The sequence below is a fragment of the Alligator mississippiensis genome, chromosome 1 (genome assembly GCF_030867095.1).
Source record: "Alligator mississippiensis isolate rAllMis1 chromosome 1, rAllMis1, whole genome shotgun sequence".
NCBI classification, from domain to species: Eukaryota; Metazoa; Chordata; order Crocodylia; family Alligatoridae; genus Alligator; species Alligator mississippiensis.
In genome coordinates, this window is record NC_081824.1 from 159,944,985 (window position 1) to 159,958,997 (window position 14,013).

Below are 14,013 nucleotides of genomic sequence, written 5' to 3' on the forward strand. Positions count from 1 at the left end.
ATTAGGTGCTTGCACCACCTCTGGGGGCAGTCTGTTCCAGACCCTAGACACTCAGACTGTAAAGAAGTTTTTCCTTACGTCCAGTCTAAATCGGCCTTCCAGAAGTTTGTGGCCATTAGGCTTTGTTATCCCTTGGGGAGTCCTGATGAACAACTGTTCTCCCAGATCCTGGTGCACACCCCTTATATACTTATAGGCTGCCACCAAGTCCCCCCTGAGCCTTCTCTTCTGCAGGATGAAGAGCCCCATGGCCCTCGGCCTCTCCTTGTAAGGCTTGCTCTCTTTGCCTTTGATCATGTGAGTGGCTCTCCTTTGGACTCTCTCAAGCTTATCCATGTCCCTCCTGAAGTGGAGGGTCCAAAACTGGAGAGAGAACTCCAGCTGTGGCCTCACTAAGACCGAGTAAAGCGGGAGGATGATGTCCCTGGTTTTGCTTGAGATGCATTGGTGCTCCATATATTTTTCCAGTTTTGAGGGATCAAAAAAACCCCTCTGCAGCGCAGAGAACAACTGAACGTGGAGTGTGCGGTATGTGGCACCATTGCACTGGTCTGGACGTGGCCACACGTGGTAGTAACAGAACGCTTTAACAAAAATAACACAGCTAAGATTTACTGAACACTTTTCTAGGGTAAGGAGACAAGCAGTCTTTCAACTGATGGTCTGAAGGAACCTAATTTCTGAAAAGTTTCCAATAGTTGGATGGGATTCTCTTCCCTTGTCCCTCCTCTCCGAACACTAGCACATTCTGGAGAGCAATATTTCTTCATATTTTTCCTTACTTCTGCAAATCTATTCCTTATCCATTTTGCATCTTGAACAAATCTATGACAAAAGGAAAAGACAGAGAAGGCATAGCTGCAACGTCTTACTTTTGTTGTTGGGAAGCCAAAATAACCAAAAAAGTATATAGAGTTCATCCTCCTATAGAGCTGACTGACTATCTAATAATGTGGTATTTAACAGAAAAACAGTAAAAACAGACTTTAGAAAACATGACAAACTATTTAGAACATACTTAGTGTGCATACAGAGAAAGTGCCAATATCTATATGCACACAGTTCAATGGGAGTAGTGTCATTAATTTTAATGGGAACAAAATCCTGCCCATAATGAACAAGTGAAGAGAGAAATAGAAGAAACACCATAGCCTCTGTAACTTAACATGAGGCACTCTGCGTCAGTTTTAAAGGTAGCATTCTTTTATAGACACAATAAGCATTGATGGCAATTTAAGATGCAATTCATACAAAAAATTACCTTTAATTTTCTGAAGTAACCATAGCAAAGGATGATGGAGCCACTTCTGTTTAAATTAAATGTTGTATTCTGAAGACTGTTTTCTTTACAGACTCAATTTACTACCTTGTCAGAGCAGAGAAGTCTTATTTCTGTGTATTTATTTCTTAACCTGACTATATTGTTCTACTTATAAGTATACCATCTGGTGCACACACAAGCAAAATTCATTGGGCTTAGATGCAGAACCACATGACAAAGCTAATATACATAGGACACTCTATGGGGAAAAAAACCTCTTTGAAATTAAATAAGTAAAAAATTAATAAATAGATGAATGACATCATGAGAAATTAAATGGTTTTGACAATATCATTACCAGCTTCACAAAATCAAATTTCTGAGACTGATTAGCAAGCAGTAAATGTTACATTTTTTCTTACAGAAAGGACTTTAATAAAAGATGCAAGAAAAAGTATTCTAAATGGTTACCATTATTTTAGTCTTCAAGGCTTGGCCCCTTACCTATTTCTTGCAATCAGCTATCCTAATTTTTTCTACAGTACAGGTCTGTGCTGTGTGCTGAAAGTTCAGCTTTCAACCCTTCCTGCATATAGAGTGATTGTTGTGGAGCACATAATAGAATTTGGCTTTATTTTTCTTTTTAAATAAAAGATTAGGATATTATATGCAAAAATATTATAAATATTATAAAGTCAAGCACTCAAAAATTTGGACATGCCAGAATTCAAATGACCTCTGTAACATTCTGCATGTTGATAATGATACAGGTCTTTCACATACGTAATTCCTGCCTCCTCCAGTACAGACAGAAAAGCATTCTGTGAATGAGGAAACTCTTCAATATTTTTTTTTAACATCAAAATTCAAAGGCATTCAGCTACCTTAACCATGACATTACTTTTTTCTGCTGACATTCCTTTACCTACTTTTCTATATACCTTCCAGTTTCAACACAGAATGCAGAAAGTCCTACATAGACTGTAGCCAGAATGGCCTTTCATTCATTTGCAACACTGATTCTTTTCCTGTGCACACCCAATTCTGGGCACTGAAGAAGTCATATCCAATCAAATTTCAGTATCCATTTTAAAAAGAGACCACTACTCTACTAACTGCAAACCTAAAAGCAAATCATAGCCATTATTTTGTAGGATTCAAGTTCAAAAGGGTTCAGCGACTGTTCATCCTGCTGGTTTTGCAGCAACAACTAAAAATATGCTATTTGCAATAATGTACATATTCCTGGTGATATCAGAAGAGGTGCAGGCTACAGAGAAAGAAACAAATAAAATAGCTCTTTTCTTTCTTTTAAAACAGAGATTTGTTTCCAGAAAGCAAAGACCAAGGTCATTAAGAGACACATTCTGTCTCTCTCATGCAACTCATGTAAATATTTAATACAAATATTTGCATGAGAAAGGCAAATAGTATTTCCTCCTAAGAAAAAACATTTTACTTTCAAATTTCTAAGAGGTATAAAAATAAAAGGGAAAATATGAAAATATATAATGAATAAGTTGACATGTTTTTTTAACCCTTACAGAAGAGTCAGACTCGAAATTGTAATAAGCAATATGTATATCTGTTAATATTTGGTACCTAAAGGACTGAAAATGGGCTCAAAGAGTTAGTTATATTAAAAATAACAAATCCATAACTATTCAACTTTACTATAATAAAACAAATATGCATTTCCCTGATCCATGGCAACTAGAGACTGAAGAATAATTGTATATTGATTTGCCCAAAGACAGAACTCTACTCGCAAGATATTCACATATTAAGTAAGCTTACCAGTTTTACTATATCTGTGTCTTATTACCTTTCTTTTATGATGAGTTGTGGAAGCATCCATCTCTTCCTCTCCTATATTGTCTATCTGTGAAGTTGGACTACAATTCATTCTCTCTTCTTCTTGCCTCTGAAGTCTGTCTGCTACAGCTTGGATGGCTTCTGTCCATTCTTCCCTATCAATAATAAGGCAAAACTCCTATTTGAAAATTCATGAAATATCAAAAATAATTTACTTCAATTTACTCCCAAATCCTACATAGTTTAACAGGCAGGGATAGATGTTGCAGATCCCAGAAGCAAAGAGAGTAACAAGAACTAACTGAGTGTGATTTCATAAATACTTTAATACCTAAATTAAATCTTTTAATAAGAGTCACAGTATAGCTCAGGGCATATATAAACAGTACTGTGCTATCTTAAAGGAATCTGTTCTTTCAGGGGCTCTTCAGAAGAAATGCAGCTAAAAAACAAGACATGCATACAAGAAAACAGTGTTACAAAAACAACTAACCACATTTAAATTTGTGATTATGACTGAATTGATGAAAGATTAATGATGTTGAAAGGAAAGATACCTATTCCAATTCTATCTAAACCATGGACTTAATTTCAAATGGAAGGGAACAATGAAAAAGTAGAAAGACTTTATTTCAGACTTTATAATAAATCTAAGTAATGATATAAAGTATATCATGTTCTCTTATGGTACCTTGTCTCTTGTCTCCTACACACTTTTCTGTAGGAAGAATCAATTCTTATATTTATGGAATTAAGTGTCCATCATCGTAAAAAGAAATATTAATTATATCTAAATATATATGCTATAATACATTGCTTTTTGCACAAAAATAATGGTACACAAAAAGGACACTGTGAACTACTGAGATATTGAATTACTTTTCAAAGTTGGTTTCCATTCTTGAAAATGTAACATTTCAGAGACATCCTCAGACACAGCTTGGGAGTAGTTGAACATACTTTTCATTCAATTATAGAAGTAGTTAGCCAAGTTAGTCTGAAATCAGGCAGAAGTTAGAGCAGGACAACACCTTAGAGACCACCTGGTTTAGAGAAGCCTGAGCTTTCCTAGGAAACAACTTGCTTCATCAGTCCACTCCTACCATCTGATGTAGTAGGTTGTGGCATAGGAAAGCTCATGCCTCTCTGAACCAAGTGGTTTCTAAGGTGTGGCTTTGTCTTACACATATCAGTGTAAAGTTCTTATACTGGACATAAGTTTAAAAAGTTTTACAGAAGCATATTTATAAATTTTTTAAATTGCACACAATCAAAACTACAAAGTTCTCATTTCTGATTACTATGTAAACTAATAGATGTGCTGAGACTTCTTTCCAATGTTTTTTGGAAGACAAAACAATACAAAAACATCCCATCTTAGTTCTCACCGTTCTTCTGGAGTATCTACATGAAATGTTCTCTCTATGACAGTGGTCCACTGAAGACATCTGATAATGAATGTGTTTGGCTTCGGTCGCTCTGTTTTCATTAGCTGACATTCTAGAGAGATAAAGGACATATTTTTATATTACATAATACAATGGTAATATGGAAAGAGCAAACACAAAAGTTTTAGCTAAATCTCATATAGTTTATATACAGATCCAGTATTTACAAGGAGTAGTAGGACAAATAATACTGTCTAGATGTACTTGCTGCCAGGATGAAAGCCAGTTGGCCTGCAAGGAAATCTAGACAAGAATAATAATGTTTACTGACTGAAGATACCAGCCAGAAGAGTTGACAGAATCCATGTAGGTACCTCTAGGAGTGAAATCTCCATTTCTGAGTTTGCCATTATTGTGAACTATGTACAGTTTGAGGTTGAGATACAATTAAGATACTGATCTGCTCTAGGATTCCAAAGTAAAGAGAATAGCCCATGGCACCTGCACTATCTGCACCTGACAAGATGGAGTAACATTTTCCCTCCAATATGAGCCATGCTACAATTATCCATCCCATATTCACCTCAAGATTATGTTGCTGTAATATGTTGTACCTGTGACTGTTACTTAGGGTCAATGAAAAATGAAACTATCTAGTAGAACAAATACTACAACCTGCTTATTACCTATGTAACCACAAGCTTGGAGGTAGAATTCAAGCTTTGGTATGTCCTAAATGTTTAAATACCCTGCTCTCTCTCTCACTCTCCTCTCTCCATCCCCTCCTCCCCTTGCCATCCCACTCTCATCCCACCCCCAATCCCATCCCACTGTCCCTCAATGATAGGCTGCCACAGTTAATACCAGCAGAGTCACTCAAGCTCTAAAAGAAGAGGAAGCTACTGACTAGGCCATTCTCTGTAAAGGGGCCTCAATTTTGGAGCTCATTTCTCTTATTCCACAAAAGCCTATATTTGTTACCTTTTCAAACAAACTGCAACGGCCAGTGTTTTTCCTTTTTTCATTTACATTGCTGAGGATGCTGTAAGTTGGTATAGATATATTCATGGGCAGCTTTTGGCAATACTTTATGTTTATATTATACATTTTAATTTATAAAGCAAGGCCCTAAAGCATCGGATGGGTACATGTGAGATGTATTTTTTAAATCTAAATGAATAAAAATTTTAAGCAAACATATGCAATACCCCATATGTGAACATATGCACAAAGCTACATCCACCATGAGTCTAGAAACATGTATTCATATTCAATAAATGATAACTGAACGTTTGCATTTTCTAGTTAATTTTTGTCTTATAAATACAATTTTCCCAAGTAAAAGGAAAAAAATACGGATTTTTTAATGAAAATCCTATAAGAAATTGCATACAGAAGTTACATAAAGTTATAAGTTCAGAAAAGATAAGTTTCTATGTGCAACCTTAAGTCTTTTCCTTTCTGCACAACATTCTCCATTTGTAAACATACTAATATAATAAATAACAATACTATGAAAAAGGAAAACCCACATGGAATCTGAGAAAGTCCACATTTTGGGTTGTCATTTGGCTCCTGGACTCAAGGTCTCAAATTCTATTCCACCTATTAGGTGGATAAGTTTGCTTAGGTGCCCAAACGTGATTCTCTTCCACCCGGCTCCCCTCCAGAAGTCCCCTCTCTCAATCTTTTCTTCCAAGAATCTCTGATTTTCTTTTGAAAGATGTCACATTATAGAAACATTCAAGAGCTCACTGGCAGCAAAAATCTGACACCATACGGACCCACACAAAGTTAAAGGAGGATTCACTATTCTGACACATTGCCAAGCCTCCATTTTCAAAGCTTCTTCCTTAGGCCAACCTCTTGTACAGAATTCTGCATTTGAGAGGAAAAGGAGAAAACCAACAGCACCCAGGCACTTAAAACATTGCTTTCCCTTGTACTTCGTTGACTTCCTCATGGTACCTCATTGATTTGAAGTACAAAAATAATGGAGGCACTTCCTCTCTTATGAAGTACAGTGTCACTTAAAATGAACTCTGCAGGAGTTCTCAACAGTCCCCCAACCTGAGAGCAGCTTACCCACAGAGCAATGACAACCTACCGCAACAACTGCAAGCAGGGTAATTTTTGCCTGAAGAGAGAGGGTGGAAAAATCATATTGTCCAGCAACCTAAAATAACCCAAACCCTGTAAAAATGAATGTTCACTGGAAAAAGAGTTGACCTGCCTTTCAAAATTGTGGATATACCAAATAATCATCATACATGACTGAAGACTGAAAAAGGAAACAAGCAAATAATCATCACGTGATTGAAGATTGAGAAAGGAAACAAGCCTGCAGCCTCATTCTTCTGTAAATAAGAGGAGTTGCCAATGTGCCAGTCTAGCTCACTTTTTATTAAATTCCCGAAGCAACAATTGCACTTTAAAACAGTATGCCAAGCTGCTTTTATAGGATGGAGTGGAAACTTGTACTGAAAAAGGTCTAACTTACTTCCAAGTCCATAGGACTGGCATGATTAAGGTACATTCATTGCTGAAGCCAACAGCACACAAAGGAATGATCCAAATGATGATGTCACATATCCCTTACACTTGTGTTAAATGGAGGTCACCTTTGGCACAAATCCACTTTGGTGTTGTATCACCAGAAATTTATATTATTTGCCTATTATTAAGGTTGCCGGACACTCCTCATTATAAGACCTTATTATCAATTGTTTTTTTAACTCAGCCAAACTTTAGCCATTTGAACTAAAATTTTCTATGTCTGGTGTTTGCCTTAAAATGAATATATTTGGGAAATTTAGTGGGAATAAATATATACATATTTTCATACTGAAAAATTCCAGTGACTTTTCCCAACAAATTCATACTGCTCCCATGCTGTGAAGCAGACATTTAAAAACTGAGTATGTGCCTTTTGCATCAGGGATGTGCTTTTTTGTATTCCCATGAAAATTTGCCCAGATTGGGCAAAAGATTTTGAAAAAGTCATTTTGCATATGTTCAATTTGATTAAAATCCCTGAAGAAACCAACCAATGGAGCATGTTCTAGCTTGAGGCTCCAGGATGTTCTCTAAAAGTCCAGCAGTCAGCTGCTGCACAGGTTAGAAAAGTGGGCAAAACACAACAGGACGCAGTTCAAAAAGGATAAATGCAGAGTGCTGCACCTAGGGCATACACATATCCAGCACACCTACTGGCTGAGGAATGTCCCTCTCAGCAGCACAGAAGCAGAAAGGGATCTCGGAGTCATAGTGGACTCCAAGATGAAATGAGTCATCAGTGTGACAAAATCATCAGCAAAGCTAACCGTACTTTACCATGCATTAGCAGATGCATGACAAAAAGAACCAAGGAGGTGATACTTCCCCTCTATGCAGCATTGGTCAGACCGCAGTTGGAGTACTGCGTACAGTTTTGGGCACCGTACTTCAAGAAGGATGTGGATAACTTCGAGAGGATCAAGAGGAGAGTTAAGGGTTTGCAAGTCAAGCCCTATGAGGAGAGACTAAGGGACCCTGATCTCTTCAGCCTCTGCAAGACAAAGCTGAGAGGTGATCTTATGGCTGCCTACAAATTAATTAGGTGGGCACAGCAAGGAACCGGAGATGCTCTGTGCACCAGGGTGCGCCTCTTGGGGTAACAAGGAACAATGGTCACAAACTGACGGAGAACAGATTTAGGCTGGACATCAGGAAGAATTTCTTCATGGTAAGGGTGGCCAGAATTTGGAATGGGTTTCCAAGGAAGGTGGTGCTCTCCTCTACCTTGGGGGGTCTTTAAGAGAAGGCTGGACAGGCATCTGGCTGGGGTCATCCGACTCTAAGCATTCTTTCCTGCCCAGGGCAGGAAGTCAGACTCGATAATCTGTTGAAGTCCCTTCTGACCCTAGCATCTACGAATCTATGAGTTTGGGTCCAGATCCAGGCACTGGAACACACCAGCAGAGAGCCAGTTTTACCATAATGTCCTTGTGTGCAGGCAGAATGGAGAAAGAAGCTGCCTGATTTAAATGCAAAGGAGACAAAAGCAAGGCTTGGGGACAGAAGACTGGGGCCACATGTAGATGTTCAGTTTCTACCAAGAGAATTACTATTCTCCTGCTAGAAAACAGAAGTGTGTAGACATTCAAGTTTTTAATCCTGGAAAAAAATATTTGCTTCAGAAGAAAGATAGCTCAGGAACAACCAGGGTTAAATCAGCTAAGCTGTTCAGCTAATCAGCAGAAATAGCAACTGAAAAGCTGGAGGGGCTGGAAGCTGGGCTTGGCAAAAGCTTTCCAAGCCCAGCTCCCAGCCCTTCCATTTTCCTCTTGCCCTCCAAACTACTCAGTTGAATGGCAGAGGGATGGCAACTGAAAAGCTGGAAGGGCCAGGAGTCTGGTGTACGGAGACTTTCTACAACCTAAACTGCCAGCTTTTCCTTGCTGCCCAGGTGCTGTGAGGGAGAACCAGGAGGGTTCCCACCATGGGAAAACATCCCCTTTCCTGACAATCAATTGCCACTTAATAGCATGGCCCCTTCCCAGGCAGGGGAGAAGACAGACTATTAATTTATGGATTCACCTAAGGATGAGGGTGGCCTTTTAGTGCTCCCTAGCTAAGTGCTTGCCTATGAAGCTTTCCAACCATGAGTCTGAAGAAACTTCTGTGTAATCCAGCTCCAAAGCTATTCATTTTATTTTTACCAGAAGAATTTATTTGTGGTAGAAGTGAACATCTGTATACAGCCTAAGACAATGAACTGAAGGGGAAAGAACTGAGGGAGAAGACAACTGGAACTGAAGGCAAGCATGGGGGAAAAGGGAGAAAACTGGGACTGGGAGCATAGCTAATAGCTCAAAACTGGAGTTTGGTGAGCTGGATAGATTTTGACAAAGATGGTGAGTCCACAGGATACAAGTAGGGCTAGCTGAACAAGGAGACTGGGATTAGGATGAGAAGCCTGAAGATATGGAGTGCCAAGGTGAAAAGCCTGGGATTGGGACAATGAGTAGGATGAGTAAAACAGACAGGACTTGGACAGGGCAAATTGAAGGGCAGAGGTAGTTAAACTTGAGTGGCAGAACAAAAGAAGTCTTTAAGACACTTTCTTCCAGACTTTGGAATAGAACCAAAGCAAAAGATCTTGAGTTCTACTACGCTGCTATCGGCAAACGTATGGCAAGAACAATAACAATAACAATTATACCAATAATAACAAAACCCTACAATAAAAATACTTTATTAACATGTCTAATTCAAACACTTGAAAATCAGGAAAATATCATAATTGAGGTTGCCTAGATAACCTTAATTTGACCCTCTAGCATGCATACATTATAGTCCAGTCTTTAATTATTTGATTGCATGCTATTTTCTCCATGTGACCCCTGGTTCTTGTGTGCTTCTGCACTAGGAGTAAAACAAAGATGTATAATAGAGAAAATGGTTTTCTTTAGAATAGCGGCCATATTTTTCCAGAAATACGTGGTGAATAAAACTGAGGACCGAAGAAAGAAAAAGAGTGTCATGGTTTAACTGAATGCTGCCCTGAAGAACTGGATTTTCTCCCTGCTTCTGCCATAAAGTTAATATTTGACAGTAGGGAAGCCATTTAAACCAAACTTTTGGGCTCTAACTGCATGGATTATTTTCTGGGTACCTAATTTAAGGCCCTATGGACTGTTTTGCAGCGGTACTATGCACTCATACTACAACAGGAACTGTGCCTTGAATGTATCATGTGATACATCATGCTAATTACTCTGAAAAATCAGCTCTAGAATATCTCAAATTGGGCATACAAAATTAATAAATACTTTTGGTATTCGATACCTTAGATCCACCTTAATTTCAAAGCACTGTGGCAAAAATATATATATATTTTTTGTGAATCACTCAAATGCTATAATGAAGACTGCCACAGAAGAACTCACAATAAATTAATAGTTTCCTGCACTACAGGGTTTGAATAACATGCAAAGACAAAGCATGAAGCCACATAGTGAAGAAAGTGGAAAAGAAAAAGTATCAAATACATAAGCATCATGCATTCTGTACAAGGAATGTATAGCAGGGTTCCGCTAGAAAAAATAGCACGTGAACATATAATTAAAGGCCATATTAAAATGCATGTGCAGCCAGCAACCAAATTCATTTTTACAAACTTACTTATGGCATTCCAGCATCTTTAAAATATTAATTTTATTTTAATTTTATTTGAAATTGGGAATTCACTTTTTCTTCTTTGTTAACCTATTCTGAAATCAATAGAGAAAGATACCCTACTGAATTTAGATTTATAGATTTTTGGTGATTTTATGACCAAACAAACCATATAATTATGATAGGCAACCTTTGAAGAAGGCAGAGGAGAAGGAAGGGTCTATCAAGCACTGCTATGACTAAAATCTGGATTGCAAACCCATCCTTCATATGTTACCTTTTCCAGATGGAAAAAAAAGTATTTCACCCCATGCCCCAAGTTCAAAAGTCCTGTTGCTGGAAGCAGCATCTTCTAGGGGTGCACCAATAGAGATTTTGAGCCAATACAATTTGCCAATTTTTAACAAGCCATATCAGCTGATACCGATCCAATTGCTGATATGTGACCCAGCAGCATGTGTCCAGCTGGTAAGTCTGTTGTGGCAGAAGGGGCAAGAGAAGGGGTAGGGGGCAGACTGAGACCCCTGCAATGAAGGAGGGAGTATGGCTGGCAATGGGGCTGGGGCTGGCGCTGCACAGCCAGGGCGGGGCAGAGCAGAGTGGGAGATGGAGCTCCCACATCCACGGGGTGCGGGGAGATGGGGGATGGCAGCTCCTGACATTGCATGCACCCTGGGAGGGCATGAGGGATGTGTGACCCCCCAGATCTGTGCACAGGGTGAGGGCAGGATCCCATTTCAAGCTGGGGCTGGCACTGGACTCTTCCTAGTTTGTGGCGGGGGGAGGGAGGCTGGGCTGGGCTCAGGGTGGGCAGCAGCACTGGGATAGGGGCTATGGCAAATTTTAGGTGTGGCTGTAGACCTCCCCCATAGACCCCCCCCCCCAGCGCCACTGCCACCCATCCCAAGTGCAGCCCCAGCCCAGCCCCCCCCCCTCACTAGGAAGAGCCTGGCACCGCCCCCAGCAGCAGCCTGCCCTCACCCAGAACACAGAGCACATGTCCACCCCATGCCCTCCTAGGATGCATGCACTGGCAGAAGCCCCCACCTCCCACCCCCCCACGATCCCTAGATAAGCTGCTCGCAGCTTTGTCCCATGCCACACCCCGGCTGCACCTATCCCAACCCCAGCCCCACTCTCTCCCTCACTGTGGGGGCCTCAGTCTGCCCCCCATGCCCCTTTCTTCCCCCACAACAGACTTATCAGCCAGACGCTGCTTTCCACACTGCCAGGTTGCATTCTTGGCCACCTGTGTGCTGCACTACGGCTGCACACGTGCACGCAGCAGTTGTCGGTGGCATTACTGGTTACAGCAGCCATAGAAAGCCAATTGCTGATAATGACACATTTCTTTTTATCGGTGCCGATACAATATGGGAGAAATGTATCGGTGCACCTCTAGCATCTTCTTCTGAGTAGAGTTCATTAGGAAGAAACTGCTGCTAGAGAAGAAGATAGCGTATTCACCTAGCAATAAGGAAGTGGGGTACAAGCTACTTGTCTTTCCCTCCTGCCAAGTAGGCTAATTAACACAGTGATAGAATAGTCACACCTCATAAATAATAGTGCTTCTACCGGTGGAAGTATACTGTTACTGCTCAGGGAAGGATAGGGCAGGAGTAAAGTTTTTGTGACATTGGGAACAGAAAGACAAGCCACCTTAAGCCTTTATTGGGAAGAGTTGTGCATAAATCTAATAAACCAAAAACTTGACATTTTCCAGATTCTGTCTCAGAATTGAGACTTTTACAAAAAAAAATTCTCCCTCTCCTGTCCGCACTGAGAATTCAGGGTCCCCAGATAAAAGATGTATGCATTGGCAGAGTGAAAGGACTGAGAAGACTAGCAAGTCCTTACAATTCAAAATTAACTTATATAAATAAGATTACCTCATTATTTGGAAAATTCCTTGCTAGGTATATAAAATACTGAAAATATAGAAGTTAGTGTATATATTTATATAAGGGCAAAAAATATACATTGTTTAACACTGATGATGACTATATTTGTACGGAAAAGGACTGTGAGCTTTATGAATGCTTAAAGCTTAAACAATCGCTGGACTTCTGTCAGTTTGAAAATGAAGAACCTAAGAAGTAATAAGGTATTATTGATATATTCAAGAATCCATAATAAAAAAACTCTCCTAAAATACTAAACATTAACAAAATTAGTCTTGCATATTAGATTCTATGAAGAACTAGTGAATGCACATACATATACTTGGATCTTGTACAACACACATTTGGGGTTGTAATTTTTGTAAAGTCATACTAAAATACCTGGCAAAATAAAAAAATTAACTGAACATCTAAGTTTCACCTCAGGAGATCGTTATTAGAGAGAACATAACATTTTCCAATAATATCTTCTTTTGGATAGATAATAACATGAAAAATTGATACAGAAGGCAGATTTTTAGAGTTATTGGAAAAGTAAAAGATGAAGTGTCTAGAGTAGATGCAGATTTAAAAGTTAGTTCCCTATAGAGGTGCTCCAATACATCTGTCCAATATTGGATCAGTACCGACATAAAGAAAATTGTATATACTAGATATAGGTCCGATGGAGACGATAATTTGGCCAATAAATGCCCGTACTGTGAGCAGCCACAGCGCAACACAGAGCAGAGCCCGCAGTGTGGAAACTTGTCTCCAGGTGATGTCACAAGGGGAGGGGGAGGAAAGTGGGCATAGGGGAGCAGATCAATTCCCGCCATGGTGAGGGAAGGGACAGGGGCAGGCACTGCCCAGCCAGGGCAAGGGTCGGGGGGGGGGGCTGCAGGATGGAGGTGCAGCTCATAGGGTGGGGGCAGCTCCCACCGCTACTTGCACCACAAGAGGGTGGGGGCAAGGGTTGTACGCCACCGGATCTGTGCGGCACAGGGCAGGCTGCACTGGTGGGGTGGAGCCAGAACTGGTGCTGTTCTCTGTGGGTGCTAGCTTGGAGTGGGCTCTGGCAGCACTGAGAGGAGGCTGTAGCCACTCCAAATTTTGCTGCAGCTCTGCTCCCAGCCCCTCACCACCACCCGGCGCAGCCCCAGCTGAACGCCCCACCTCCACCCAAGCACTGGGAAAAGCCACAGCTGTGCCGGGTGGCAGCGTGGGGTTGGGAGCAGAGCTGCAGCAAAATTTGGCATGGCTGCAGCCTCCTCTCAGTGCTGCCAAAGCCCACTCCAAGCCAGCCGCTGGCAAGAAAAGCCCCGCACAGTGCCAGCTCCACCCTGCAGCTGCAGCCTGCCCTGCACCGCGCCATGCAGATCCAAGTGATCTGGGGTGAAAGCAGTGGTGGGAGCTGCCCCCACTGAGCCACGCCTCTGTCCCGCATGCTCTCCCCACCTGCTGGGCAGCGCCTGTCCCTGCCCACTCCCTCACCACGGGGGGTATTGAT

The 14,013-nt window shown here is 40.7% G+C and overlaps 1 protein-coding gene across 3 annotated transcripts in view; it reads right to left on the reverse strand.

The window, feature by feature from the left end:
• AKT3 (AKT serine/threonine kinase 3) overlaps nucleotides 1–14,013 on the reverse strand; it is a 275,223-nt gene that overhangs the window by 100,658 nt on the left and 160,552 nt on the right. For all 3 annotated transcript variants that reach the window (XR_009456103.1, XM_059715991.1, XM_059715995.1), the window contains 2 exons: nucleotides 4,465–4,576; nucleotides 3,087–3,231 (listed from right to left, as the gene is read on the reverse strand). Coding sequence is in view for 2 of the 3 variants with exons in the window: in XM_059715991.1 (XP_059571974.1) it covers nucleotides 3,087–3,231; nucleotides 4,465–4,576 (257 nt within the window). In the remaining variant the exon portion in view is untranslated. The remainder of the gene's footprint in view (nucleotides 1–3,086; nucleotides 3,232–4,464; nucleotides 4,577–14,013) is intronic.